The sequence below is a fragment of the Panthera leo genome, chromosome C1, assembly GCF_018350215.1.
Source record: "Panthera leo isolate Ple1 chromosome C1, P.leo_Ple1_pat1.1, whole genome shotgun sequence".
Taxonomy (NCBI): Eukaryota; Metazoa; Chordata; class Mammalia; order Carnivora; family Felidae; genus Panthera; species Panthera leo.
Window position 1 is genome coordinate 1,754,417 of NC_056686.1, and position 27,396 is coordinate 1,781,812.

At 61.9% G+C, this 27,396-nt stretch overlaps 1 protein-coding gene across 1 annotated transcript in view; it reads left to right on the top strand.

The window, feature by feature from the left end:
* PRDM16 (PR/SET domain 16) overlaps positions 1-27,396 on the top strand; it is a 312,421-nt gene that overhangs the window by 146,876 nt on the left and 138,149 nt on the right. Inside the window, exon 3 of the mRNA XM_042951672.1 lies at positions 7,272-7,322. Within this exon, the coding sequence (XP_042807606.1) occupies positions 7,272-7,322 (51 nt within the window). The remainder of the gene's footprint in view (positions 1-7,271; positions 7,323-27,396) is intronic.

Genomic DNA, 27,396 nt, shown 5'->3' on the forward strand with positions numbered 1-27,396 from the left:
GTTCCCGTGCCTTCCCTTCCTCTGCCTCCTCCACGCCCCCCCCCCCCCACTTCCAGCCCGGGATTCCTGGCTCCCAGAAGGGCCGTGTGCCCTCACTCCTGGTTCTCAGCGGGAGACTGGAGGGGGGCCCAGGGGGGCTCCCATTTCCTAACACCTGTGCTGTTGTTGAGGGAGGGGTCCGTTTTGTTCATTGCCCCCAAGTGGCTAATCCCGGACTCAATTTTAATGCCTCTGAGGCGCCTTCCACGGGGCAGTGTAGACAAAATGTGCTCCTTTTGAAATGAGGCTCTGAGTCCTGCCCTCAGGGGACCTCGGAGGCGCGGACTGGACCAGAAGCTGGCGAGGGGAAGATTCAGGGCCGGGGGATCCATTCGTTCTGCAGGAAGGAAGGTGCGGGCCCCAGACGGGCAGGCCAGGGGGTCCCGGCAGAGGGCACGTGCCCAGGACGGGATGGTGCCAGCGAACAGCGTGTTCTCGGCACGTCTGAAAACAGGCGAGCCGCGCCCAGAGATTCCGGGTCTGTGCAAGGCCGCGCTGGCCAGGAACCGTGGTCCGCCCATCGTCAGCTCCTGGGGCCAGAGCGAAGCCGCAGGCCCCGCCACCCTCCCCAGGGGTCAAGCGCGAACGCCCCACGCCCAGACCCGAGGTTCGGACAGGCGCCCCTGGGAAAAGCGGGCTGGGGCTGAGTGCCGATAAGGGCTCCTCTCCTGGGGCCCTAAAGGCCGAGTTGCCGGGTTGTCTTGGCCAACAAAGGGGTCTGGAAGGTGGGACTGTGCCGTCGTCCACACGGGGCGGTTTCCTCCTGCCGGACGGCAGTGTGGGCTCTCAGGCAGGCGTGGAGTGCAGACCCCAGGCTTGCAGGGTCCCAGGCGGGAGGCGGGAGCCGCCCTCGGGGAGGAGGTGTGGGCTGGGAATGTAAACAGCGGTGTGGGACCCATGTGCCTCTGGGGTGGGCCCTCTGAAGGAGCCCGCGTCCTTCTCGTGCCGTACTTGACTGTGTAAATATTTTTCTTAGGAGTAAAGAGAGAGCCTGCATTCATGGGTAGATCTCACTTGAAAGAACTGAGAAGTATCTGTTTAGGCATAAAAGCTGAAAACAGGGTCCAAGGCGCCTTTCAAAAAAAAAAAAAAATCATTTCTGTAGCTCAATCACAGCCAAGCCGATTTTTTTAATGCAAAAAATAAATAAATATTACCCTGCTCCCGGTTGAGAGCCCAAGCGTCTGTGTCAACACCGGCCGAGCTTTGCGCTGGGAGCCAGGGCAGCCACCGGTGACTAACCCGCCCTTCCCGGTCCCCCGGCAGGGCGGCCAGCGGGGCCACCACCCGGGCCACCACCCGGCTCTGCTGAAGGCCACCAGCCGTGGACCCACCATGGGGAGCCCCCTCCCAGGAGGGTCCTGCTCGGAAGGGAGGTCGTGTGGCCTCTTTCCCCCGCGACGCTGTTCCTCCAGAGCAGAAGTTGGAACCAGAGGCCGGGATTTGGACACAGGCCCCCTACTTAGCGGCTCTGTGACACGTGCCCTTTGCTCCGACTCCTGGGGCCCCTGCTTCCCCTTCTGTTTTGCCAGGTCCCGACAGCTTCTGCCGGACGGGGCTGTGGACACAAGTGAGGGACTGGGGCTCCGGGAGGGGCGCCCACCGGTCCCCGTCACCACGTCCCCCCTGCTGTGGCCTCTGGGACCATGATGTCAATGCAGCGTGCACGCCAGGGAGGGTGGTGCTCCCGGCAGGACTTTGATATGGACAGAAACCTACAGGCGAGAGCTGTCCTTTAAAAACTCCGTCTTCCAAGAAAGGGGGGCGCACACGCGAGGCCGTGGGCATCCCAGGCCGAGGAAACAGGGTGAAGTGCGGCCGTTCTGTTAGTTCTGACCATTGGCTCATCCGGCCCATTTCCAGGGCGCCGTTCAGCTGGGCAGAAACCCTCCTAAGAGGGCAGGCCACACAGAGTCCACGGCGGCTGACCTCCAAGGGGTCACCGGCATCCGTCTTGAACTGTCCGCCCGGTCTGTGTCTCCAGCAGGACCTGAGCCCCTGGTCTCCTAGAGGTCATCAGAAGGAGGCTGTGTGTGGGGACCGCGCGGGGAGGGCTCCCCATCCACCACCTGGGCCCTGCCCGACCTCTCGGGACAACCCTGTGCAGACCGAGCTGGCCCCCCACCCCCGGCAGCTCCTTCAAGGGGAGGGGCCGAGGATCCAGCTTCTGGCCGCTTCTGGGCCTGGCCGAACATCCCTGGGTGGAGAATGGCAGCAGGCGACAAGAGGGAAACGGGTCGGAGAGAGTCTGGCTGGGAGGTCGAGGGTGGGAGGTCAGTAAGTGAGAGCCGAGAGGGTTCTCTTGGGCCCCGGGCCGGGCTGGGGGCTGCGTCTGCTTCCGTCTGGTTTTGGGGGTCCACAGGGTCATGGCTCCGTTTGGGTTCCCTCCTGTGGGTCTGTTTTCAGATGCTTTAGTAAGTATTTTGAAGGGAAGGACGCCTTCTGGGATCCGTTTGTGACACCGGCCCCAAAGCTCAGCCCCCCTCGGGGGACGCGCCAGGGCTCCAGAGCTGTGAACGAACGAGATGTCTGTGTGTGTGTGTGTCTACTCCGGGCCGACTTTCTGCAGAACAGAGGGTATTTATTTTAAGAGTCAAAAAAGATGTTTTGACCAACCCCACTTAGCTCAATCCTGGCACCGATACCCGCAAAAGAAGTGAAATGCCGGAGGTCAAACCTCCCTTTTTTGGCTAAAATGCTTAATCAAAACACACCTAATACTTCTGCCGGGGCGTGGAGGGGGGGTCGAGAGCAGCCGGCCAGCCAGCAACGCGCGTGCTGAGGCTCAGCTAGCAAAATAAAGAGGTTTTTCAGCAAAGCGGCAGCCGTGGCGGGGAAGGCCGAGGCCGAGAGGCTCCAGAAGGGGTGCGTCCGGTGGGTTTTCACCCGAGGTCAGTGGTGGGTGAATGGCGGATGGCGATGTGCCTGCCTGCCGAGGCGGGCTGTTACACAGGGCAGGCAGAGAGAGGGAAGCTGCTGGAACAGGCATCCCCTGCTCCGAGGGGACACTCCTTTCTTCAAAGCGCCGGCCTCCCCTGTCTGCATCGTGTGACTGGGGTGGCGGGCCTCCTCCTGGTCACCTGCGGTCCTACAGCTGGGTTTCCAGGCCACTGCCCTGCAGCCCAAAGGGGGCCGAGGACCAGGCTCAGAGGAGGGGTGAAGACACCCTGGTCCTGCCTGTCCACCCCCCACCCCGCAGAGGTGCTCCGTCCTGTCTGGTCTCCCTGCCTCCTTGTGTCAGGCATAGCGACTCTGTGGACAGTGTAACGTGAGTGCCGTCTCCACGTCCCCATCTGACACAGACTCCTGGGTAGGTGGCGATCCTTTCCGAGCCTGTGTGCCCAGACCTCGAGGGACTCTTCCCAGAATGGAGAAAAGGGCCTCGAGGCTGTGCAACGGGCAGATTTCCTGGGATGCTTCGTCCCACGGGGCCAGTCTGAGCCTCGGACAAAAGGCAGTGGTTCTGGCCCCCCTCAGCCCAAAGCCCGTGGGACACGGTGGGTCTGGACACGGGCCGGCTGTGTAAGGGACAGCGCAGATGTGGGGAGCAAGGCCGCACTCAGGACGGGCCCCGTCTTCTGGGCTCCGTGCAGGGCTGGCCAGGCTCTCCCTGAAGGCGTCTCCTGCTGCTGTGTGACCGGCGGTCTCTGGTTGAGTCAGGAGGGTCCACGCAGGTGCCTCGGATGCCGGCTGGGGAGCCCGTAGGACCGAGACTGCCGGAAGGGCCACCTCGGGGCCCCACGCTGCGGGAACATGGCCTGTGCCACCTTTAGGGACAGAGGGTGCCGTGCCCCTTCTGCGGCCCGGAGCGGCGCGACCCCAGCTGCCTCTCTGTCCAGGTGGGGCCTCCCGCCCAGGACACTCCCCGCTGGGGAGCAGGGAGAAAGGGAGGTCAGGGCCACCAGAACTCAAAAGGAAACATGACCGGGATGGCACACAGGCCAACAGAGGGGCCGGCGGGCAGAGGGAGGGCGGCTCCCACCCTGGGGCCCAGGACGGGGCGTGCCAGAGACCAGAGGGCTCCCGTGTGGGGCTGTGGGCTGACAGCCCCCCCCCCCCCCCGGGTGAGCACGTGGCTTCCTCGCTCTCTCCGAAGCTCTCCGTGACGCGCCCATTGGGAGGAAGAGAGCTGGGCACCGGGTGTGAGATTCTAGCAACGAGCCGTCTTCCCCACCAGGAAGAGGAAGGTGCCTCCCTGCTGATCTCCAACAAAAGGGCAGCCAACTGCACCCCCAGCCCCCACCCAGTGCCTCTGGGCCCAGGCTGGGTGCGCGGGGGGTGAGCAGCGAGCCATGCTGTCCCGGCGTGGGGGCCTGTTGTCCCTGGTGTGCGTGCAGGCGGCACTGCCCCAGAAAGACAACATCGGCACCTCGAGAATCGCCAGGAAGGCCCAGCCTTTAACCCAAAACACGCCCCACAGACAGTTTTTCTGCTGGCGGAGGTTCGGCTGCAGCGGAAACTGCTGGGAGGCACCCCAGCTCCTTCCCACACACAAGGGGGACCCCCCCCCAGGGCCACCACGGGATGGGGGCGTCCCCTTTACCAGACCCGGCCCTTGGCCTGGGCTGGAGCCACCCAAGAGGGAGCTCAGGACTTTGCCTTCGGTGCAGCCTCGGGTGCCGTGGGCAGGTCGCAGCCCTCCCAAGCCGTGTCCCCTGCTGGAGGCGGCTTCTCTGGATGCCTGACGTCCACGCTGGCGTTGTGGTTAGAGAAGCGAGTCCCCAGGCTCTTGCAGGGACGCAGTCGAGGCGGAGAAGGCCAGCCCGTGAACGGGTCCCAGGAAAGAGTCATGTGGCAGCCTCGTCACGGGGAGCCCGCTCTCCCGGGCTTTGCGGAACAGCCGCGTGGTGTCCGCGACTCAGTCCCGAAGGGCCATGACTCAGGGCTCAGGACTTCCCAGGAACGGAAACCGTCCCACGGGCGCTCCCCTCCCGCGGCTGCTTCCCATGGCTGTGTCCGCCGCCCGGGGGCACTGCACGGCTCAGAAAGATAAGACGTAGTTTTTTCCTCCTGGATCCAGCTGCCCCCCGACCCCCCATAAGGGGCTGGTCTGAGGGACCTCATGACCCAAGCAGGGAGCCCGCGGCTCTGTGTGGTGCTGACACAGGTCTCCATCCTGCTGGGTGGACGTGTCCAGGGTACAGGCCTGGGCAGCCCCCAGCGGGAGGGTGGGCCCCATCTCTGGCCTCTGGGCGTCGGCAGCCCCTTCCGGAAGCCACAGCTTTGCCGACAGTCAGGCCGTCTGCCGCGTCCTCTCGCTCCCAGTTGACCGAGCCACCGACCGGGCTTCCTGGCTCTGGACTCGGAGCGCGAAGCCGGATCATGAGGGAGTAGAAACACGGGCCCCCCGCTGGGCAGACTCGGCCCCCGGCACCTGAGGCTGACCCTGCCCCGGCCCTCGCGGGTGGGCCCCCGGCTCCCCGAGGATGCCCCGGAAGGCCTCCGGGGGCTCTGCGCCGCCCACCTGCTCCGCTCAGTCTCTCCCCACTTAGAACCACCTTCCAAACCGCAATTTCGGAATCTATTAAAAGAAACATAAAATCCCCAACTGGTTAGAATTCTCAACATTGAAAAATACGACTTATTGTTATTACAGCTGAGCCGGGCAAACGTGCCAGCGTTTTGGATGGTAGCACCCCGGCCCCTCACCGGCCTGCGTGGGCGCTGGCCGGGGCTCCGGGCTCCGGGCTGGTGCTTTGGAAGGGCCCTGGTGTGATTTTAAGGGGAGGGCAAATGAAACCCTTGGATCTGACACCATTTCTCATGTTGTTCTTCCACAATTAGCTTCAGTCTCGGTTTCTATTCTCATGGAAACGACGTTGCGACGTATGGACGTGTCTACGCCCGGGGTTTGTGATCCAGAAGGGAAAATCCCATTTATACAGCTGATTTGTCAGTTTGCTTAGCTTAGAAAGCACTCGGGGACCCGTCACTGAAATGCTGTCCCTCTGGAGTGCAGCTTTTTTTTTTTTTTTTTTTTTTTTTTTTCAACGTTTATTTATTATTTTTGGGACAGAGAGAGACAGAGCATGAACGGGGGAGGGACAGAGAGAGAGGGAGACACAGAATCGGAAACAGGCTCCAGGCTCCGAGCCATCAGCCCAGAGCCTGACGCGGGGCTCGAACTCACGGACCGTGAGATCGTGACCTGGCTGAAGTCGGACGCTTAACCGACTGCGCCACCCAGGCGCCCCAGCTTGGTGGTTTTTAAGAGGAGACGCCAGGCAGGCAAAACGCTACAGCTCTCCAAAGCCGAGCCAAGAAAAGCTCCGAGTCAAAATTGTCGGGTGGAAGAAAGACCCAGAGCGGCTGGCGCTCGCTGTCCTCGCCACCCGAGGCTGTGTCCCTGGGCAGGGGGAGGGGCGGGGGTCCGGGCGTCGCCCACAGCCCACCGCGGGGGGGAGCTGGCCGTGAACGGCCACCCTAGGGTGCTTCTGTGACCGGGCCGCCGCCGCCGTCTGCCTGCGCCTGATTTCCTGTGAGAAGCTTCCTCCAAAAACCGCACGCGCTTCCCAGGGGTCTGCAGTAAAGAGCAATGCTGCCCCCTCTGATTTGCCAGGAGAGGAGAAGCGGAGTGATGGCATCGAATCACAGCCCCGCCGGCCCCGCGGTCACCGCCAGGTCGCGCCAGGCTCCGGCCGTCCACCCTCTACGCTTGCTTCCTCCGTGGTGGCTCCCCTTGGAGCGTGGCTACCGGGTCCCCGGGTGAAGCCGGCCGCTCAGCCAGGCTTGGCCTCACAGGAGAGACTGCAAGCCCCATGCAGGCGGGTGCGTGCGTCCTCCCGCTCGCCGTGCGTGGCCCAAGGGGGGCACGTCCAGACGGGCTCCTCTCTGCTGGCGGAGCTCAGGACACAGGAGAGAGTCCGTTGCACGTTTCGAAACGTCTTCCTGCCCCCACCGACCTGTTTTTAATAGCGTGTGGCTTGCCTTAAGGACCGGGGTGGGCCGCACAGAGAGGCTCCCTCCTGGCAAGGACCCGGCTGCCTTCCCAGGGACGTGGCGTCCAGGAGGGGCCCTCGTGGTTCTCAACAAACCAGCAGACGCCGTGGGACGAAAGGCCCTGACTTCTCAACAGGGCACGTTCTTCCGTCTCATGGAGAAGCCACTGGGTCGCCCGCCCCCTGGTCATTTCAGGGGACGGATGATCTGCCCCACGGCTTACAGCCGCCGCAGCCTGAGATGGGCATGTGGTTCCTCAGAAACTAACCCCCCCTCTCACCATTGTTTTGCAGCAAATGCTGACGGATACAGAGGTGTCGTCCCAGGAGGTCTGCATCCAAAAGGTAGGAGACCTGGTTCCGTGCCTTCTCCCTCGCCGTGGCCCGCGTGCGATCCTGAGCCCATTTGCGCGTAGCCAGGTCCGCAGTGGGAGCAATGCCTTGTCCGGGCGGAGCGCGTGCACAGGGCGGTGACGCCGACGACATTAGGGCGGATGCTTGTTTTCGTCTTGTGAGCAGGTGGGGGGCACTGAACCATCCTGACTCCTGAGACCTGGAGAGCCCGCGCCCATGGGAACACTCAGGCCACGCGGACGCGGGAAATTAAATAAACGCGGGTCATGTTTGTTTAACCGTCTTCACTGGATACTCCTGTGAAAAGAATACAATACGGAGAGGGGAAAATCCCCACAATTGGCTGAAAATCCAACAAAGCCTTTGCTGTGCTCAGCCTCCAGAGAGGGCTCGTTCGGGCTGGGCGCTAAATGAGCAGCCCGTGAGGTGAGAGAGTGTCAGCATGGGCGCGGCCGCCTGCTCTACCGGGGGGCGATGGCGACAGCCGGGCAGCAAACATTAGTTCTACAAGATCCAGAGGATAAACGAGGCCCAGAAAAACCCAATACCCGGGGGGGCGCCCTGTGCACCGCGGGCTGGCCAGTCACAGAGGGGATCAGACCCAGAAATCATCCCCCAAACCCAGAAGCCGTTCACCAAAGGGGGCCCGGCTCTCCCGCCCAGCTCGGGTCGCCCGCGCACACGCACAAACACAGCACACACAGCCACACCTGCACTCACACACGGGAGCTGACCGTCTCTTCTGGATTCTCCAGTAGAATTGCAACAGCCCTCTCCCGACACGCTTGCCTCCGAGCACGGCCCAGCGAGGCGGGGAGTCCCCCCCTGAGCAGGACGCAAGACAGCGTCCGGACGCTGGGGCTCCCGTCCTGTGCCGTGCCTCCCGCCGCCTGCTTATGGGGCACAGTCGGCCCTTCCCAGGGGGAGGAGGCTGAGGTGTGAGCTGGGCGTCCGTGTCCTCGAGCAGGGACAAGACCGGCCAACATGGCAGGAGATCCCTGTGCCTGGCTGGAGGGTCTGGGCCGTGCCCTCCGCAAGGGACGGGGGACCTGCCCCTTCTCGCCAGGCTCAGCCCCAGAGGTGCCGATTTTGGAGAAAACCCTGCCAAAGAAGGCATTTTCTGACCCTGCAGTGACCTCCTGAAGGAACTCCTTCTTCTCCGTAAACCACAACGTCCCGTCCCAGCCTCACTGCCCAGGGCGGCCTGAGGCCTTTCTTCCTTAAAACGCAGCATTGATCCCCACAGACTCCTTTCCCTCTTCCAGCCTCTGGGAACAAACTCCTGTTTCCCTGAAGGATGTAAGGGGGCGGAGACTTTACACAGGTTTCCCGTATTTCAACGAATTGAGGTCTTTTCTCTTCCCGTAAAAAGGTAGCTGCAGTCAACTCCGGCCTCTTAACCTGTAGGAGAACACGAAATCTTCACTTTGCTCACCGTGAACAGGCAGCTGGCCATCTGCCGCCAGGCGGGAGGTTAGGGGTGATACGTTCCCGGTAGGACAGGCAGACGGTTGTCGGGTATGGGGGCAAGGATCAAGGCACAAGGCCGGAAGGTCAAGTCAAGGGGCGTCTGGATGGCTCAGTTAAGCATCCGACTTCCACTCAGGTCATGGTCTCGTGGTTTGTGAGTTGAAGCCCCGCGTCGGGCTCTGTGCTGACAGCTCGGAGCCTGGAGCCTGCTTCGGATTCTGTGTCCCCCTCTCTCTCTGCCCCTCCCCTGCTCACGCTCTGTCTCTCTCTCTCTGTCTCTCTCAAAAATAAATAATAAAAACATTAAAAGAAGAAGAAGGTTAAGTCTAAATGTGAGGAAGGCAAGGAGGCCAGTGCTGGATGCTTTGAGCCGTGACCGAAAGAGACAGAGTGGGGACTCCAGTCGGCACATCATCTGTGGTGCTCCTGATTTGCATTTTTCTTTTGTAAACAGTCAGCCCACCGGGTGCTGGCTGACATGGTCGGGGGTCTTCCTTGAGAGCCGCCCAGGGGATGGGTGGGACCCACTCACAGTGCTTGGCGCGGGCATCCCATCAAACACAGGCCGTCGTGAGGCCCGTCGGACGGTCCCAGGTTTCCTCGGACAGAATCGGAACAGACCCGACGGTCAGGGGGGCCCGGGCCCCGGAGCGGAGCGAGCCTGGGTGGCTGTTTTGAAACAGGCCCCCTGACGCCCAGCCGGGCACCTCTGCCTTCGGCTGCCCTGCAGGCCCCTGTTCGGGGGGCGGGGGGAGCCTGCTGCCTGGAAGGGGGCTCTGCCCACCTCCTCATGCAATGCCCCCCCCACACACACACACTGAGAAGCTGCTACACAGCGCTCGGCCATCCACTGAACTCTGGGATTTTTCCGGCCTCGCACTGAACTTAGACATTATCAGCTCTGGGGGCATTCAAGTATGACGGGATGGGTGCCCAGGGTCACACTGGTGGGATGATCAAAACCTAACCTTGGTGCTTAGATCTGGACCCATCCGGTTACGGTTCCATGCCCAGACGATCTGGGAGGGAGTGAAGGGTGGGGGGAGATCGGGGCTAAGGTACATGCCAAATGGGTTCATGCACCGAGGCTGAAAAATGGGTAAATGCGACATTCCTTTGACCCTCTTTCCAAAAAGAAGGTCCCACTGTACAAACGGATGTGTGTCACTCACACACACACACACACACACGTGACCGAATATAACCACACCTGCCTCGTGGGCTGTGTTAAGCGTGCATTTAGTGAACTCCTTGGTGATACGAGGTGGACCCCCATTTATCAGTTTTGGGGTTTGGGATTTCTGTGTCTGGCTGAGCAGGGCTTGTGCTCCCCCACAGGCCTGGGAGCTTTAAAAATACCCCGGGGAATCGCTGGGGGGGCCTTGGGTTGGTTGCCGACATCTCTGAGCTTTGGTTATTCAGTCCTTAGGATGAGGATACTTCCCGTTCTGTTTGCGCATCAGTCAAGTGTAACAAAAGGTAATTCATGCAATCAATGGCTTGACAACAGTCGCAGAAAATGTGATATTTGGTGGGAAGTCGTGGCTATAAATTCTAAGCATTAGAGACCCAGGTTGCTGGACAGGTGATGCGTGGAATCCCTCTGCTGCAGGGTGGGGGGGGGCAGGACCCCAGGACCGGGGAGGCCGGAGGCGCCCGCACTCCCGAGGGGAGGTGGGGTTCGAACCAGGGCTGTGGCATGGCCTGAGGCACAGGGCGGGGCTCCCGTTGGCGTGACCGCGCCCACAGCCTGTGAGCCACGCCCCTGACCTCCCTGCACCCCCCTCCTGGGGCCACCAGCACTTCTGACACTGTGTCCCCCACAGCCCCGCAGGCCTCTCTGTCCCCTGCGCCCGCCCGGCAGGCGCGCGCCCTGGGCCGCAGCGTGACTGCAGGCCTGCGGTCCAGCCGCGTCGCCTCCTCCAGCCTCGGTGCCGGGCCTCTGGGACTGCTCCCTCCGGCGGACTCTATTTAGTCTCTGTTTACTTAGAGGGAAAGCCCGGGGCTCCAGCAGAGCAAACATCTGCGGGAGATAATCTAGTGAGTTGTCCATCCATCACTCGGGTCGCCCGGCTCCCTGGAGAGCCCTCCGGAGCCTGTAATAAAAAGGCCCAGCGAAGAGGCTTTGGGGACGAATAAAGAGCCGCGTTCAGGGCCTGCTGAAAATGGATGCAAGACGTTATTAAGACTCAATGGCCGTCTTATCAAAATCCAATAGGATAGACATTTGGCAAAAGGCTTAAATTTATTCTTTGACTTTCTGGAGGGCTTGAATTTATCCGTTAACAAGAGTGCAGTCCACCCGGGGAGATGATATCAGCTAAAAGAATTTTGATTTAATCTCTCTGGTGATATGAAAAGGGGACACCAAGCCCCAGCAGCCTTCCCTTTGTCCCACTTTATCTTGTTTTCTTTGACCATCTTGAAAAGGAAGGACGTGTTAATACGGTACAACTGGGGGGGAAGGCAAACAAAAGGAAGTGACCTTTTCCTTTTTTTATTTTTATTTCTTCTTCTCCTCCCCTTCTCCGTCTGCCCCCCCCCCTCCCCGCCCCAGCACTCAGGAATGTGCAGCAGTAGGGGTAGGACCCCTGAGGAGCCCAGGGGGTGAGGATCACAGCCACCCAGCCAGCGCTCTGCGCCCTTCTGGGTGGGGGGGGGAACTGGGGGGGGGGGCGATGCCTCGGAGACTCGAAACTAAAGGAAGTTAATGAAGTCCCACGGCTGGAAGACGGGGCGCGATGGCTCCATAAATCTCTCCCTGTCATTACGTGCAAAATGCTACAGGTCATAAAAGCCATCTGATAGGCCAGCCTGGCACTGTCCACACAGGGTGATTGATTGATAATTATTATTATTTGTGAAATGATTATTTGGATGTTAGGGCCGTGGTCTGCACCACTGGGCTGTTGTGCGCGGACGTGTTCCATAGCCTGGCCCTGGCGAAATGCCTCCGGTGTCCGGGATCCCCCCTGGGGGGACCTGGGAGCTAGGGAAGGCCAGCCAGGGAGTCAGGAAAGACAACTCTTCAAGCGTCAGGAAGGCGGGAGCGGACGGGACGGACGACCGCCGGGTACCTGTTGTGCAACAATCGCTTGAGGAGCCCACACGGCCCGAGGTCCGAGCGCGGTGCGACCAAGCTGGGACCGGCGGTTTGCGAGCCCGGTTCCTGGCCTTGGCCACGCCCACAGACGGGTACCTGTGTTCAGTGTCTCATTCTGCGGTCTCTCTGGCCTCGTTCTAGGGGAAGCAGAGGTGTCTCCCGGGTGGCAGGGAGGGCGGTGGAGACGGAAGGGACGTGTCTGGAACACGAAGGAGGTCGGAAGATGCAGAAGCCCCAGCTTACAGCGCTGACGTGCACAGGCTGGGTTCAGCTGGTCTTAGCGGGACGGGAAGGTTCGCTGCGGTCCTTCCGCTTTGCCGGTGCTGGCGAGGGTCGTTTCAGCCATCCTTTCCTTCTTCCACTTCCCCTCCCAGCCCGCGACACCCGGGAGCCACCCACGCCCCGTGTACCTGCAAACACGCTTTAGGAGCCCCCCCCCCCCCGCCAAATCTCACCAGAGACCCAAGCCCTCAGAACCCCGCAGTCACAATTAATAATTTGCATGGGGGATCGGTTATGTCTTTATGAAATCAAAGTGTGTTTAGCTGCCACGGAGACAGCCCCGAGTTGATTTTGATAATCTCGGGCTGAATAGACTTGCTTGGACGCAGTAAGCCCCGGACAAAAGGCTGGGCAGTGGCTGAAAGCCCTTTGACTACTCGTCTCTCTTTCCTTTGTTCGGGGGCCGCTGACAAAAGAGCCAGGAGTCCATTAATTCAGCGAATGAACATATAGTAAAGTCAGTGCCTCTTGAGAACAATAATGTTGAGGTCAGCTTCGGTTGCCATGGAAACTAAGTACTCCTAAGAAGTTCGCACCCCTGATTTTGCTGAATCAAAGGCTGCAAAGCGGAGAGGTGTGAGGGGGCCGAGACCGGAGTGGAGTGGAGAGCACGGCCGCCTCCGCTAGTCCCCTTCCCCAGACAGTCCCAGGGACCCTCGCCGCCTCGGCCCAGCCTCTAGTCTGGCTTCCGGCCCCTACGCCTCAGGAGGCCTCTGATTTCACAACTGTGACGCTTATCTGAAGAGGCCGACTAGGTGTGACTTCGGCAGCCCCAGCGCCCTGGGCTGAGAGTCAGGCCCAAGGGAGGGGCCGCAGCCCGGAGGCTCAGCCCCACCGCTGGCTGGCGGACTCTGACCTCTGGCCACCTTGAAGCTCCTGAACTTGTCCCTGGGGGGGCGGTGGCTGGGGGGGGGGCACTTCCAGCCCTGATAAGGGTGATTAATGGGCGGACAGTGGCAGCATGGGAGAGCTAGGGGCAGCTGCAGGGCTGGGGGACAACGTTATAAACGTAAGCTTCTTGCATTTTGCGCCCCTAAATTGGGTCGATTCCCCTTTCTCTGCCCCTGTCCCACCCTAGGGATCCCTGAAACCAGCTTAAAGCCGCACATCAGTTTGTCACCTGCCAGGGGACCACTGTGCCTGAGGAAGGGCGCCCTCGGGCTGTGGGCAGGCTGTGGGGGGCATGTTGCTCTCAGAGCCACACCTGGGGGGGAGGCGGGGGGTGGGGGGGGGAGAGTGCTTAGTTCCTCCCCTTTCTTGCAACTGAGAAAGCAACGAGCCGAGCCGAGCTGGGTTTCTTGCTCTCCCTGGAGCGCCTCCTTCGAAACAGGTTCTGAAAGCCTTCTGGGCTACAGCTTGGGGTACTTCCCGGAGGAGGCAGACGGGAGGCCCCTCGGTGCCCAACAGCAGCCGCTGGCGGGACCTGTGGGAGCAGGTGATGGGGGTCCCCCCCCCCCCCCCCGCTGTGGTCAGGCCCTTCCCACCCCCACCCCCAGCCGCCCTGCACACAAGCTGCCCAAACTTAAATCTCAAAGGCAGATAAAACATCACCAGTTTCCAAGGGCAGACTCAGCACTTGGAAATACGCCTTAACCCGGAAGGTAAACAAAAGAAATTCTCCTTTGCTCTGGAGACCCGGGCAGGCTGGGCCGGTCTGGCACTGCCGCTCCCGCCCCGCCCCCCCTGCCCTCTGAATCTGGTTGGCCCTGGATGGCGTGGCCCTCAGCCTTGAGCTTGGCCTCGTGCGTTTCCGGCTCCTTCTCGGCGGGCCGAGAGATAATGGGCGGCAGCACCTGACTCGGTCCCGGCAGTCGGCTGGGTGACAAGACAGCACTTGGGCACGGCTCTGGGCAGCGGGGGCCTCCTGGGGGGACGTCGGGGGTGTGGGGACGGCCACGGGCAGCGGGGCCCCCCTGGAAACCGCACCGAGCCTCGGGGTGTCCAGGGTGGCGCTCGCGGGAGGGCGCCGGGAAAGACTGTGGCACAACGCGTCTCACGCCGGGTAATGAAGCAGATTTATTATCTACATTACTGGCTTTATAGGAGCCAGATGGTGGTGTGAATAAACTCGGTAATCTTCAGGTGGGTGCGATAGCGAGTTAATTAAATTGTGCCTCACTATTAGGAGAGAAAATACATCAGCTCGGAGGCCTAGTTAGCAAGTCTTCTGCCTTAAACGCGCAGACACGCACCCCAGCGACGCGGGGCGTCACCGGCTGGGGGGCGTCTCCCCCACACAGATGCTCTCACGAGGAGGCCCGGCTCACCTCCGCTCGGAGAGCCCGTCACTGTCCACCCTCCTGCGTGCGAGGCCGACTTCCGGCGTTCACACACGGGCTGTCAAGGCGGGCCTGCCCTCTCTCCAGGGTGAAAGACGTCAGTGCGAGTGGCTGTGGACGCGGGGGACCCTCCCTCCACGCGGTCACTTGTGCCGTGCCCGCTTGTCTCTCGGGGCACGTGTCGAGCACCCCCAGGCCTCCAGGGAGGGCTGGCTCCCGAGGTCCCCTCGGTGGCGCCCCCCGCGCAGGCCCGCGTGAGGGCTTGGGGAGGCCCCTCTGCTTGGAGACGGGACGAGAGGGCCTGCATTCAGGGGTCTCCGAGGCCTGCCTGGCCAGCGGAGACTCTCGGCAGGGAAGGCTGGGCCCTGCCCACCCCGCCTGCGAGGCCACCTGCCGTCCAAGCAAGAGGACACCCGCACCGGCTTGCTGGGGGGACGGGTCCGCCAGCATCCCCGCTGGCCTTCCGCTCGCCGTCGCCCCTGAGCTGCGGCCCTGGCTTCCTGCGTCGGCTCCTGACGCCACAGGCCCGGGGGTGCGGGTGGTGGCCCCCGTGGGCCCGACACCGGCCGGCACCCACGGCAGCTTCGAGGCTCGTGTTGCTGTTGGGCCGGCCACACGCGCTGCCTTGTGAGAGGGCCAGGCACCAGGAGGAGGGCCTGAGGGGGGAAGGGAGAGGCAGGTGCAGGGGGTTGTAGAGGAGAGGAATCCGGCCCCGCTTGCCCCAGCGAGGATGTCCTCTGTTTTGTCACTTACGGAGCGTCATGTCCATAAGCTCCTTGATCCCCGGTCATCCCAGACGGGCGTTACTGTCCCGACTTTCCTGAGGAGGAAACCAAGGCACGGGGGGTTTAAGTCACTTGCCCAAGGCCGCGTGATTCAGTGGGGAGGCCAGGAGTCTCCAGATGCCAGCCGACGAGACCCTGAAGCCAACGTTCTCAGGAACCGTGTGCTGGCACGTGCCTCCAGCGCCTCCCACCGGACGGAGCTCGCCTACGCGCTTCAGCGTTCGGGTGGCACCAAACCGTGGCCCCCGTTGCGCTCAGAGGAAGGGAAGCCAGAGTGAGGCTGCGCGGAGTGGAAGTGGGTGTCTCAGTCAGCTATTGCCACGTGATGCTGCGTAACGAACGGTCCCCCAAACTCGGCTTAAGACAACGCTCATTTGTCCTCACCTACACGTGTGCGGGTCGGCTGCTCCAGGCTGGGCTCGGCCGTGTGGTTTGCTCTGAATGTCTGTCACCCTCCTCGGAAGAGTGGGCTCCGCGGGGCGTGTTGTCCCCACGGTGATGGCAGAAGAAGAGGGGACACGCACCGTCATCATGGGGCCTAGGCTCAGCAGGAGCGTGCCGCACCCACATCCGCAGGGCGGGAGAGCGAGCTGTGCCTGTCAGGGCAGGGATGTGGTCCTGCGGCACAGGGGGTGGAGGCGGGGACCCCGGCGCGTTCTACTGTGGCGGGCTTCCTGCAGGAGGCGGCACAGAGCTGGCACGTGACCAGTTCCCAGGTGACAAGCTAAAGCGGGGCTAGAGAACGGAGTCCGCGGCGAGGCAAGTAAATTGTGAGCACGCAGGGAAAGACAAGGATGCCTGGCCGGCTTCTGGGGCCTCTTACACGCGTCCGCCCCTTAGGAACGACCACTTGTTCCTCGGAGGGGCTCTTGTCTGCGGTCTAGAGTTGCCAGAAAATCGCGATGCCAGTCAGTCGTGGGGGCGTCCCGGGTCCCTGTGCGGGAGGGAAGGTAGCCTCTTCCTTTTGTTGACATTGACCTACTGGGCACGGACCCCCAGGATTGGCAGGGAGGCGGGGGGCGGGGGCGCTACAAAGAGGCACTCGGATGACCTCGCAGTAAAACAAGGGCTTTGCTGTCAGGCCACAGGAAGAGCCATAAGTACTCAGGGCCAAGTGACAGAAGCCAATCTGAGAAGGCTACACTGTGATGTTCTGGAAAAGACAGAACCATGGAGACAGCAGAAAGCTCGGTGTTTGCCAGGGTTTGGGAGGGAGATGGGGGTGAACAGGTGGGGCACAGGAGATTTTTAGGGCAGCGAAGCTATTCTGTGTGACCCGTGGTGGCTGCGTGAGCCTGATATTCATCCAAACCCAGAGAAAGTCCATTCCAGGAGGGACCCCCCCCCCAATATTAATGATGGGCGTTCCTTGTGACAAAAGGACCACACTAACGCAAGCTATTAAAAACAGGGGAAGCTGGGAGGGGAGGAGGGTTACGGGGTTCCTATAAGACTAAACTTCTCTAAAAAATAAAGAGTGTTAATTTTTTTAAGAACAGGGGTTTAGAAAAGTGGCAATCGCACACACACATCTTCTGTAAAACATACGTGCGTGTAGAAGGACGCACACACAGGAAAAGGCTGCGTGGAAATAATACAAAAATGGTGACGTCACTCTTTGCTGTGACGTGATGGCTGACTTCTTTTTGAAGCCAACATCTGTCTGCGGTATTTTGGTTGTTAAATATGTTGACTTACGTGAAGAGCTTATCCAGTGCCTGGCCCACGCCAACGCCAGATGGCAAAGGACGTTACCACTGTGGTTGGTGGTGACGGCCAGTCCGTGGACGGTGTTCCCGTTTGCTGGATCATAAACCCCTTGTGGCCAAGATTCCCCATCCTGCCGACATGCCGGGCCACTCACCCATCGTGTGGGCCTCTGCCTTCCCGGAGCGCGGTACCGCGCGGCCGTCGGCCCGCCTTGTGGTTGGCCGAGCCGCGTGGCCAGTGGGCATTTCTACACCCAGCGGCCGCTTGCCGGTGTGACAGCCCCCAGAGCTCCCTGCCCTCCCACACCGCAGCCAGAAAGTTCTGGACAGCTCCCAAGGCACTTACCGTAAGCAGAGCCATGCTGTGAATCACGCGAGGCAGGCGGGAGAAGTGCAGCCATTTGGTCCTGTCTTCGGGGCTCCGGGTTCGTCACCGCAGCACGGCCTCGTCAGTCACCCGACAACACTGACCAAGCGCCTACTGTGCGCAGTGGGATTCCTCCAGGTTGCTGCCCTCCCGGGGTTCGCGTCCTTCCCGGACCTCAGTCACCTGTGCCGATGGCCTCGTGCCCCTGGTCCCCTGGGGACGCCCAGCGGCAAAGTTCCAAGTCAGATACCCCTCGTCACGGTGGGGTGAGCTTCCGAGAGCCTCCTGTGCTGTTTTCTCTGTTCCTTTCGGGTGGCGGTGACCCCATCTTGCCACGTGGGCTTGGCCGTGTCCCCGCACGGTCGGTGATTCTAAGGAGTCAGTCCTCCGGGCGATTTTCCCTTTTTTTTAATCCCCCGTTATATACAGGGGAAATTGTGAGGCTAACAAATAGATTTTGGCCGGGAAGAGTGGGATTCTTAATTTAACAGATTCACTGTGAGTGCCCCGTTTTCTTACTTCATAATATTTCCTTCTTTGAATAATACCCTCCTTCAGCGCCGGCCTCTTTGTATGCTAACAGGATTCATTATTCCACCTGACACCCCCTTCCATCAGCCAAGGCTGTGTTGGTGAACGGTTTCTTCTTACCCAGTTAACAAGATGTTTCTCCAGTATGGTGTTGATAAATTAAGTAATAAAAGGCAAGACTTATTATTTTATGTTGGAACCTTGCCTCTGTTATTTCTGAGCAATGGCCAAGATTCTGAGTATTAGCCACAGAAATGTTTGCATTGCCGGGGACGGAAAATTATCACATAAAGAGAGTCTGATGTGATGTTCATCACGGATCAGCTGAGAGGGAGGAGAGATTCGAAAACAAACAAAAAATAATAACAAAACTCCTCTTCCCCAGCGTCGCGCTGGGTGTGCAGGGGACGGGCAAGCTGGTGCGCATTCAGAGTTTAGGGGAGGGCGTCCCGCGTGCGGCGGGCAGGCCAGCACTTTCTTCCTGCCTCCCAGACCGGAGGCTCTGGGTTACCAAGGCCTCGAAAGGGCAGATAATTATCGGAAGAGAGTCTGAAGTGTGGGCACCCCAGAGAGCAGCAGATATAAAATGAGGAGGAGGAATTTTGAATAGCTTTCCTCCCTTTGTGTTCCTGGTTTGGACGAGAAGGGCAGAGGCAGGAGTGAAGGAGAGCTAGCGAGGGGGAGAGAGACATCAAGTTAGCCCTGGGAGAGGTCTGGCTTGGTGGGGGCCGCCCAAGCCGGGGGGCAGCGGGGGGACAAGGGGCGCCTTTGCTCCACGTCTGCCAGCGCGCAGGCCTCCAGGAGGGAGGACCAGCCTGAAGGGGGGCCTGTGTCTCTCCCCACTCACTCACCCAGGACGAGGGTCAAGGCCAGTGCCGACCGGAAGGTGCTCGGGTGAGCAGCCGTGGGTGGGCAGGACAGCTCCTGTGTCCGGGCCACAGCGATTGTGTCTTTCCGTGTGTGAAGTCAGGCCCCAGGGAGGCAGGAGCCCCGGCTGCCCACTCCCTGCCGTGGTCCCGAGCCTGAGCCGGGTGACAGGCGTGCTGGGTGCCTCACGGCAGCTCCGCGAGGCAGATACTTTTCTTCCCTGGGGTCACACGGGCCAACTCACCCACCGCAGTCACGCAGGCAGCGGGCTGCAAACTGGGCCCCTGCCAGAAGGCCCCCAGCCCCAGACCCCGGTACAAGGGGCCCCAGCAAGGCAAGGGACCCAGCAAGGGACCCCGGTCCCTGGGGGCCCCAGCAAGGCATTTTCGGGACGGTCTGCCGGCTCACCCTCTGGGGTCTGAACGGGAAGCGTGCGTCCCCCCGAACCAGGTGCTGGTGGTGGGGCCTCCCCTTGGCCTGGGCTGGCACCCACCTCCTCTCCCGGTTGGTTTCACTGGTTGTCGCCCTGTCCCCGGTCTGCCCTCCCGCCAGTGCGGCAAACGCCCACAGGCCAACTGCCTTCGGCCTCGAAGGGCCACCGTAACGCTCCTCAAAGCCCTTGCCCCTCTTTGGCTCCCTGGTCTCCATCATGACACATCATTTGCCTCCTCGGAAACCGCCACACGCGATGCGAGGCACAGAGAGCTCTGTGTCTCCCCGTCGCCCCCTCCTGGTCCTGCCCCCGGGGCCTCACCGCCGCCTCGCTGTGATGGGGGGGGGGGGACACTGGTCCGCCAGCAGGACAAACAGCCTTGGGCCTGCGAACCCCAGCAAGCGCCCCTGCCCCGCTGCACCCGTGGGAGTGCTTCCAGAGCTGTCCTGGTTCCTGTGGTGTCGGGGTCCAGACCCCCAAGCCCAGCTTTAGAGACGTCCCGCTCAGCTGAGCCCAAAGGTTGCCTTTCTGCTTGGCCTCCAATGAGCTGCCGAGCGGCCGCCATGGAGGCCTATCCACGGCGCTCTCTAAGGACCTGGGAGGTCTGGTGCTGGAAAGTTCTTAGAAGGCAAAGGATCGCACGAGGGTTTCTTCATCCTCTGGGACCTCAGTTTCCTCATCTGCAGGGTGCGGGTGATAATAGCTCCTGCCCCAGAGTTCTGGTTAGCGATTCCACGAGATACTATGCATAGAGCACACGTTCAATAGCACCCGGCCCGTGCTTGGGACTCAGAGTGAGACCAAGGTGGTGACCGTGGGGGAGACGGACATGACGGTGGTGGTGATGATGTTGGTGCTTGTGATAACGGTGGTGAGTCTTTGAGAGCCCATCCAGACGGAGTCCTTACATGAGGAAGCCGAGAACCCAGGCGAGATCCGCAGAAAGATCAGAAGACCACCCCCCCCCCCCCTGAAACTCCGGTTTGGGCTCTGCCACCAGTGGGTGTGACCTGGGCAAGAGTCACTTAACCTCTCGGGACCTTGTTTTCCGACCTGGAGGCATAGGACAGACAGTCTGTACCCCACTCGAGTTCCTGGACTGGGAGGAGACCAGAGATAAGGCTAGTAGCTTGGTGCCCTGGCGGGTACCTCACAAACACGAGGCGGCACTGAAAGAAAAAACAACAGGAAGAGACGGAAAGAAAACTCATAAACGTCCCTCGCATACCGGCCCTCCAAGATGACCTCTCGCACAGAGAAGCAGGCCTTGGGGAGTTAATAAGAAATACAGGACTTCCTGCAAGATAGCAAGTGAATTGTGAGCCGTGAATTACTTTTTTCCTTTGAAAAATGATGTAGTCGGGTCAAAATATCTTTGCATCTCAAACACTTGAGTCCCTTTGTCCTGGGGGCTGACACAACTTGGTTTCCATGCAGCCTCACAATGCGTGGAAACATCTTTTAACTGCCAGACGGCCCTTCCGATAAGCCGGCCAATTCATAACGTGCGTTCAGAAAGCTGTAGCGGGTGAGAAAGCAGAGGCCTTTGCGAAGTCTGTTTACACAGCAGCGAGAAGCCTTTTCAACCCCTTGGTAAACAGGCCCGAGCACAGGCTATTGAGCGAGCACCGGGGCGGGTGAGGGCCGGTGCACAGGACAGCCGCCTGGCCGCCCACACTGCACACCGGCCGAGCCCTCCGGGCAGGCCGGCCCGGTCGCCCCTCCGCTGCCACGCAGGGGGCCCGGGTGCTGCGATGGCACGGCCCGCCTCGTGGAAGGGGCCTTTCCCTCACAGCCTGGGTCACCCTCCACCCTGGCCGCAGCCCGGAAATGTCCCCCGTGGGGCCGGTTTCCTCGGCCGATGGCGGGTCTGGGGTGCACTTTCTTGCTGCCATTCTGGGCCATGAGGCGGCACGACGGGAAGGGGCCATGCCGTGGACCCCTCCGTCCCCTTTCCTTTCCAAGCCACCTACCCCACTGTCCCAAAGCTGAACGAAGGCCCCACGGCAGGGTGTTTTCTGGGCGAAAGACTGAGCACCGAGCCCACTTGTGCACGTGGCCGGTGCTTCCTTGGGCACCTGTATTTGCTACAAAAGACTGGCTATGGGGCCGACCGTCTAGATAGACGGCACCCCTTTAACAGGGGACGGATGAGGCACAGAAAGGTTAAGTAACCTGCCCAACGTCACGCAGCGGTGAGAGGTGGAACCAGGGTTCGAAGCGGGGTCATCTGGCTCCGTGCTTTTAAGCAGTAGGATGCAATGCTGTTCAACAGGTGTCTGTTTGCTAAGTAAATGTGCCTTTGCTCACCCGGGCGGGTCCCTGGACTCTGATGACCGAGCACTCCTTTCTTTTCTTGAGAGACTCTGCTCTGAGCACTCTGTCAGCACAGGGGACTCCAGGGGTCAGCACCCCACTTAGGAAAGGCGGGAGTCCATTCAAGGCAGAGCCAGCCAACTGGGAGAAGACAAACCCAGCAGATCTCAAGGCCCCGACAGACCCACCTAATGGGAGGCGACGCGGGTCGAAGGCCCCCGTGGGGTCCCCGCCCGCCTCCGCCCCTGGGCGCTCTATTCTCAAACTGGTCAGGGAGGTGGGAGCGCCGCGGAGGGGCTGCTGTCTGCGGGGAAGCGATTCCGTGAACCCCGAAGGTGATGCTGGTGATAACGAGAAAGCAGACAAAGCTGGGCCGCCGGGTGGGGACTGTGCCCCGCGCCCGCCAGGCCACTGCGTGGGCTGGATGGAGCGGCGGCCTGTGCCGTGGGCGGGCACCGATGGGCCGCAGGCTGCGGGTCGGGGGCCGTCAGCGCTCAGCCACAGCGGTGCACGGTTCGATCTGCGCGCGCGGCCGTCGGTCAGCTCCGCCGAGATGACAGACAGCCTCAGACAGGACCGACTGCCCGAACACAGGCACTTCTCTCTCACGGGTGTGGGGGCTGCGCGTCCAGGAGTAAGACGTGGAAGCTTCGTGTCTAGTGAGGACCCTCCTCCTGGTTTACGGCCGGCTGTCTTCTCGGGGCATCCGCAAACAGCAGAAAGAGGGAGGAGGGGCAAAGGGGCAAGCTCTCTGGCATCTTCGCTTAGGAGAGCCCTCTTCCCATCGTGGGGGCCCAGCCCCCCGGACCTCATCTAAACCTAATCAGCTCCCAAAGGCCCCATCTCAAAACCCATCACCCTGGGGATTACGGTTTCAGCATGTGAGTTTGGGGGAGGGGGGGGACACAAGCATTCAGTCTGATTACACCAAAGAGGCAAATAAGACACAAATACAAGCGATAAGCATGTGAGGAAGTGACCAGAAGGGCCTCAGGCTGGCACGGCACATAGGGGCTGTGACGGGAGCACGGGCTGGCGTCCCCAGGGCACCTCTGGGGGCCACTGGGGGAGGTCCCTGCGGGTGGAGGCCTATGAGCACGGAGCTGAGAGCACGGCAGGCAGGATATGCCGCTGAGAACCCCCGAGGGCCAGGAGGGAGGGGGCTTGGAGGGGCTGGTGGGTCCCAAGCGCGGGCCCGGCGCTGGATGCCCGGCGGGGACATGGGGCGTGGGGAGTCGAGGGCAGGGGTGGTGGGGCAAGAGTAGGAGTGGGGGGGGTGGCCGTATGAGGGATATTTCAGAGTGAGAAATTTCAGTACTTGGAGGACAAGGGGCCAGATGCCAGCTCCTGGGGCCAGGATGAGGCCATTTGCAGGGGCGCCTGGGGAAGGGGGCAGGCAGGGATGGGGATGTCAGTCTGGCCCACCTCGCTTTTGTGACGCCCCGTAGGCAGATGTGCCACGAAGGTGTCAGCGCGGGCAGGTGGATGTAGATTTACAAACTCGGGAAACCCTGGCGCTGGGGCCACCCCCCCAGGGGCTGCGGACGTGGAAGGCGCCAAGGGGGAGCCCGAGCAGCAGAGAGGGGGGCGGGGAGGACATCCCCCACCCCGCCACCCCCGCGTGGGCAGATGCTCACCCTGGGGGTGCAGGCAGGCGGGGAGCGAGGTGGCCTGTGGTTCGGGGGACCTGTCTGGGGCTCCCGGGAAGCGGGGGAGGGGTGAAGCCAGCCGAGGCCCTTCCAGAGGCCCAGAGCAGGTGGGCTGTGGGGTCCATCGGGCGAGGCCGAGGCTGGAGGCTGGGGGTGGCTCACGGGGAAGTTATGGTGAACCCCGGCTGGACCGGCGTGCCGTCTGGACAGCACGGAGGATCTGGCGGTCAGTCTCCGGTGTGGGCCTGGGACCCTCACGCCCCGTGATGCCCCCACCACAGGGCGAGCCCCCGGCCCTCACGCTGTGCGCCCCCCCCCACCCCCGTGCAAGCGGCCAAGGCCCTTCCCCCTCCCCGCAGCCTGGGCCAGGCCGTGCGGTCACTTTGCACCAGGTCTCCGTCGTCTTGTGTCCAGCAGGGAGGCCGGCGGCCGTTGTGCTGAGTCAGCGAGCCCTGCCAGAGGTTTCAGTCGTCATAAATGCATATTTAATAACTGCCCTCCCCTCGCCGCTTCAGAAGCTCCGGAATGGTCTTCGCCCTTCGGCTGGTAATGGGAAGTTAATAAAAGTGGGATTTTGTGCAACGCTGGCCCTCTGACATCTTAATCTTTATTAAAGAGACGTAGACTTGCACGGCACAGGCAGGCCTGCCCGGCACAGCCGGACGCCAGGAGAGCCTGCAGGGAGTGGCCGGGGACGGGGACGCCGGCACCCCCTAATCCCCGCACAACAATGCGCGGGGGGGCCTCTCCTCCGCTCACCTCGGCAGACGCGCGCCCCTTAGCCCCCAGGAGCCTCCGAGCGGCCGGCGGGCACGTGCAGCCGAGGCTGTGCCTTCTGGGACCAAGGCTGTGCCTTCTTTCTCCTTCCCATTGAGGCGCGATTCGCAAACATACGGATTAACCGTTTTCAAGAGAGCGATCCGGTGGCGTTCGGTCCCTTCGTGCTGTTGGGCGGCCCCCGGCTGGGCCTGGCCCCAGGCACCTTCACTGACCTCAAGGAGACCCCGACCCGGCAGCTGGCACCCCAGGCCCCCCTCCCCGCCAGCCCCAGGCGGCCGCGGGTCCGCGTCTCTGTGGCCTTGCCTCCTCTGGACGGTCCCACCGAGGGAATCCGTGTGTGGCCTCTGGGGTCTGCGTTCCGGTTGCCTCCCAGTGACATCCACCCTGGCGTGTCCCCGGGCTTCCCTCCCGATCCCGCCGTGTGGACCCGCCGTGACCCCTGCACCTGCTCCCCATCCCACGCACACTCGTGTTCTTTCCTCTTGCTCTTGGGGGGAGTGCTGCCGTGAACGTGTGTGTTCCTGTGACACTTTGTGTCCCTGTTTTCAACTCTCCAGGGCAGACACCCAGCTGGGGACTCGCTGGGCGCTAAGGTGACTCTGTGTCTTTCCAGGGAGCTGTCAGACTGCCTTCCCCGGCCCCTACCCCCCGTCACCTCTGCACTTGTCTGTGCCCTTTGGACTCAGAGTTGCTCAAAAGCAAGGGTGGGCTCACAGACTGGCCACAGGGTCGGCCCCCACTGACCCCCAGCTGACCTGTAAACCGGGGTAGAGCAGGCCACTACCCACCCCCCCCATCATGGGCGAGAGGGCACGGAGGCAGGGACCCAGCCTGGCCCCGGGTCCTTGTAGCAGGAGGGTCCTTGACGCCTGTTCTGAGCCGGGTCAGAAGTGAACCTCCCTACGAGGAGCCCAAACTGTGGTTTTAGGTTTGCCTGGGGCTCACACTGGGGCTGGGTTTGCCTGCGGTTTACGCACGTACGTGAGCTGACTTGCCCTGACTTCCGGATCTGGCAAGCAGGTGCCCGTACCCCTGACGGCCTGGGCCCTCGGCCCTCGGCCCGTGACCAACTCCGGCTCACCTTTGCACACGCGTGTGAACACACAATGAGCAGGCCTTGGGTGCCAGCCCACCAGCCCCACGGCCAGCCACCCGTGAGCGCCCCGACCCCAAGGAAGGGCCACGTGACCCCGCTGTGGACACAGACCCGGCCACTCGGGGAGCATCGGGTAGGGTGCGAGCAAGTGTTTGTGACCCGCCAATCCCCCGGGAGAAGAGCAGAGTCTTTGTCGGTCTCCGAGCAATTAGGATAATTAAAAAATAAAGCTTATTGGGTAAACATGCTTTCAGACTGTGACCCCTTAATTAATGGGCCACGGGGAGAAATTACAGCAGTGGAAAGATAATTAACACGTGCGTTTACAAGAGACTGTCAGACGGGCTATGGGGACAGGGTGCTGGGCTGTGTGGGCCCGGCTGCAGAGGTGAGGGGGCCCCTGGAGGGGCACGCGGCTCTCCGGGGACAGCGCTGCGTGCTGGTGGGCAGGCCCTCTGGCCCCAGCTCCCAGGGCAGGTCACAGAAAGCCCAGGCGGCTCTGGGAGCAGAAAACTCCACAGTCCACAGCAGAAACCATGGCCTCCAGGGGAGCCACCTTGCTGGTGACAATGAACAGGTGAAAACAGGCTGGGGGACCCCGTGCCCTCTGCCGAGCTGGGCCCCCGCCCCCACCCCAAAGCCCACCGAGGCCGCTAGGATATCCTAATGTTCTTGGAATTCTGGAGGTGCAGGTGACCCGGTCGGGGCCCCCAGCAAGCCCAACCCCGCGCCTCTAAGAGAAAGGAGACTGGTGCAGACTTCCCCCTCCCGGCTGCTCTGCTGTCCTCTCGGCCTTCACCCAGGGCTCCCCCTGGGTGGGGGGTGGGGGGATGGCCTCCTCTGCTGGGTGGGGGAATCCCTGAAAACCACCCAATACTCAGACTCCTCCAGAGGGACACGAGTCCCTAGGGCCGGGTAACTGCCCTGAGAGGTACAGAGGCCCTCATTCTCCGGGCCCCATGACCGGCCACAGGTCCCCCACAGCAGCAAACCCCTTCTGGCGACCAGCCCCTCCCAGGTTCTGCTAGACATTGCTGGAAACGGGGGTCCCGGCAACACGTCTCTGGCACGTTCCTCCAGGCAGGGGACAGCAGGTGCCCCGTACGGGTTTCTGGTGTGGTTTAGGATCAGGTACCAGGAAAAGGTTGCTAGGATGTGCAGAGGTCAAGGCTGACCTTCAGGGCCCAGAGCAGGTGGGGCGGTGGGTGGAGGGCGCTGACGACAGGCCCGGGGAGGCGGGGCCGGGGGTGGAGGTCCTGTTCCTCAGGCCCACCGGGTCCTGGAAGTCTCGAGTCAGAATTCATGAGGCCAGCCTCTGGTGTTGGGTACCCGGGAGGAAGGAAGGGGCGGGCTGGACAAGCCCCAGGGTAGGGGACCGCCTTCCAGAAGCTGTTGCAGACCCCAGCCAGGTCCCCGGGGTCACCCACGGCCAGAAAGCCCCTGATGGCTGCTTCTGTTCCTGGCAGAGCCCCCAGGCCTCTCTCACCTCAGAGAACAGTGACAAGGGGACTTTGGGGTAAAGAATTCACTCTGAAGTCCCTGCCAACCAAATCCAGGCCCAGCGGGTTCCGGGGATCACCTCAGAGCTGCCCCAGGGCCTGCTGACCAGTCCTGCAGACCCGCCTGGGCCCACGTCTCTCAGCTCTGGTTCTGGGGCGAAGCCAGGCTGCCGGCCAAGGTCCATTGGAGGTGGATCTGGGTGGCAGGAAGGCCAAGGACAACTCTGGCTTGACCTCGGCCCGGGTCTGCCCATCCCTGCCCCTTGGGCACGAGAAAGCACCGTGGCCACCAGCCCTCAGGAGCCCCAGGACACCGGTGTCCCCCTCTCTCCTCTGCCTCCCTAGATCCGCCCACACCTCCCCTGCCCCTCCCCCCTGCGCCCCCATCCCATCACGCACGGCCCCTGCCACGGACTCAGCGCCCACGCAATGAGACAAGCCCTCCCAGCTCCACAGGCACCCTTGCTCGTGGGTTTTCTTTTCCAGGGGGACAGCTGTTTGACCAGGGGGTGACCCTGGCTGGGGCACAAAGCCCCCATGGGTTGCAGGAGGATGGCAGGTTCTAGAAGCTCCCAGAAGCTTCTAGAGATGACTGGAGCCCAGGAAGTGCTTAAACCAGGGGGAAGCGGGGGGATCTGGCTGACAGTTTCTTTCAGGGAAGATCGTACCAGGTCCTAGATTTGGGGGCCCGGGGATGCTGTTGTCTTCTTGTATCTGTGGGCCAGGCCGGAGGTGGGAGCAGGAAGCCTGAGATCACGCATTACGGGCCCCACCTGCAGAGGCGGGGGCCGGACGCGTCTTCCCAGTCACCGGGACACAGAGGAACCAACACCACAGCACGCGGAGGCCGACCCTCCAGCCCGGGCTGTCGGTGTCCCGTGGGCCCTGCTGCTCCGTCC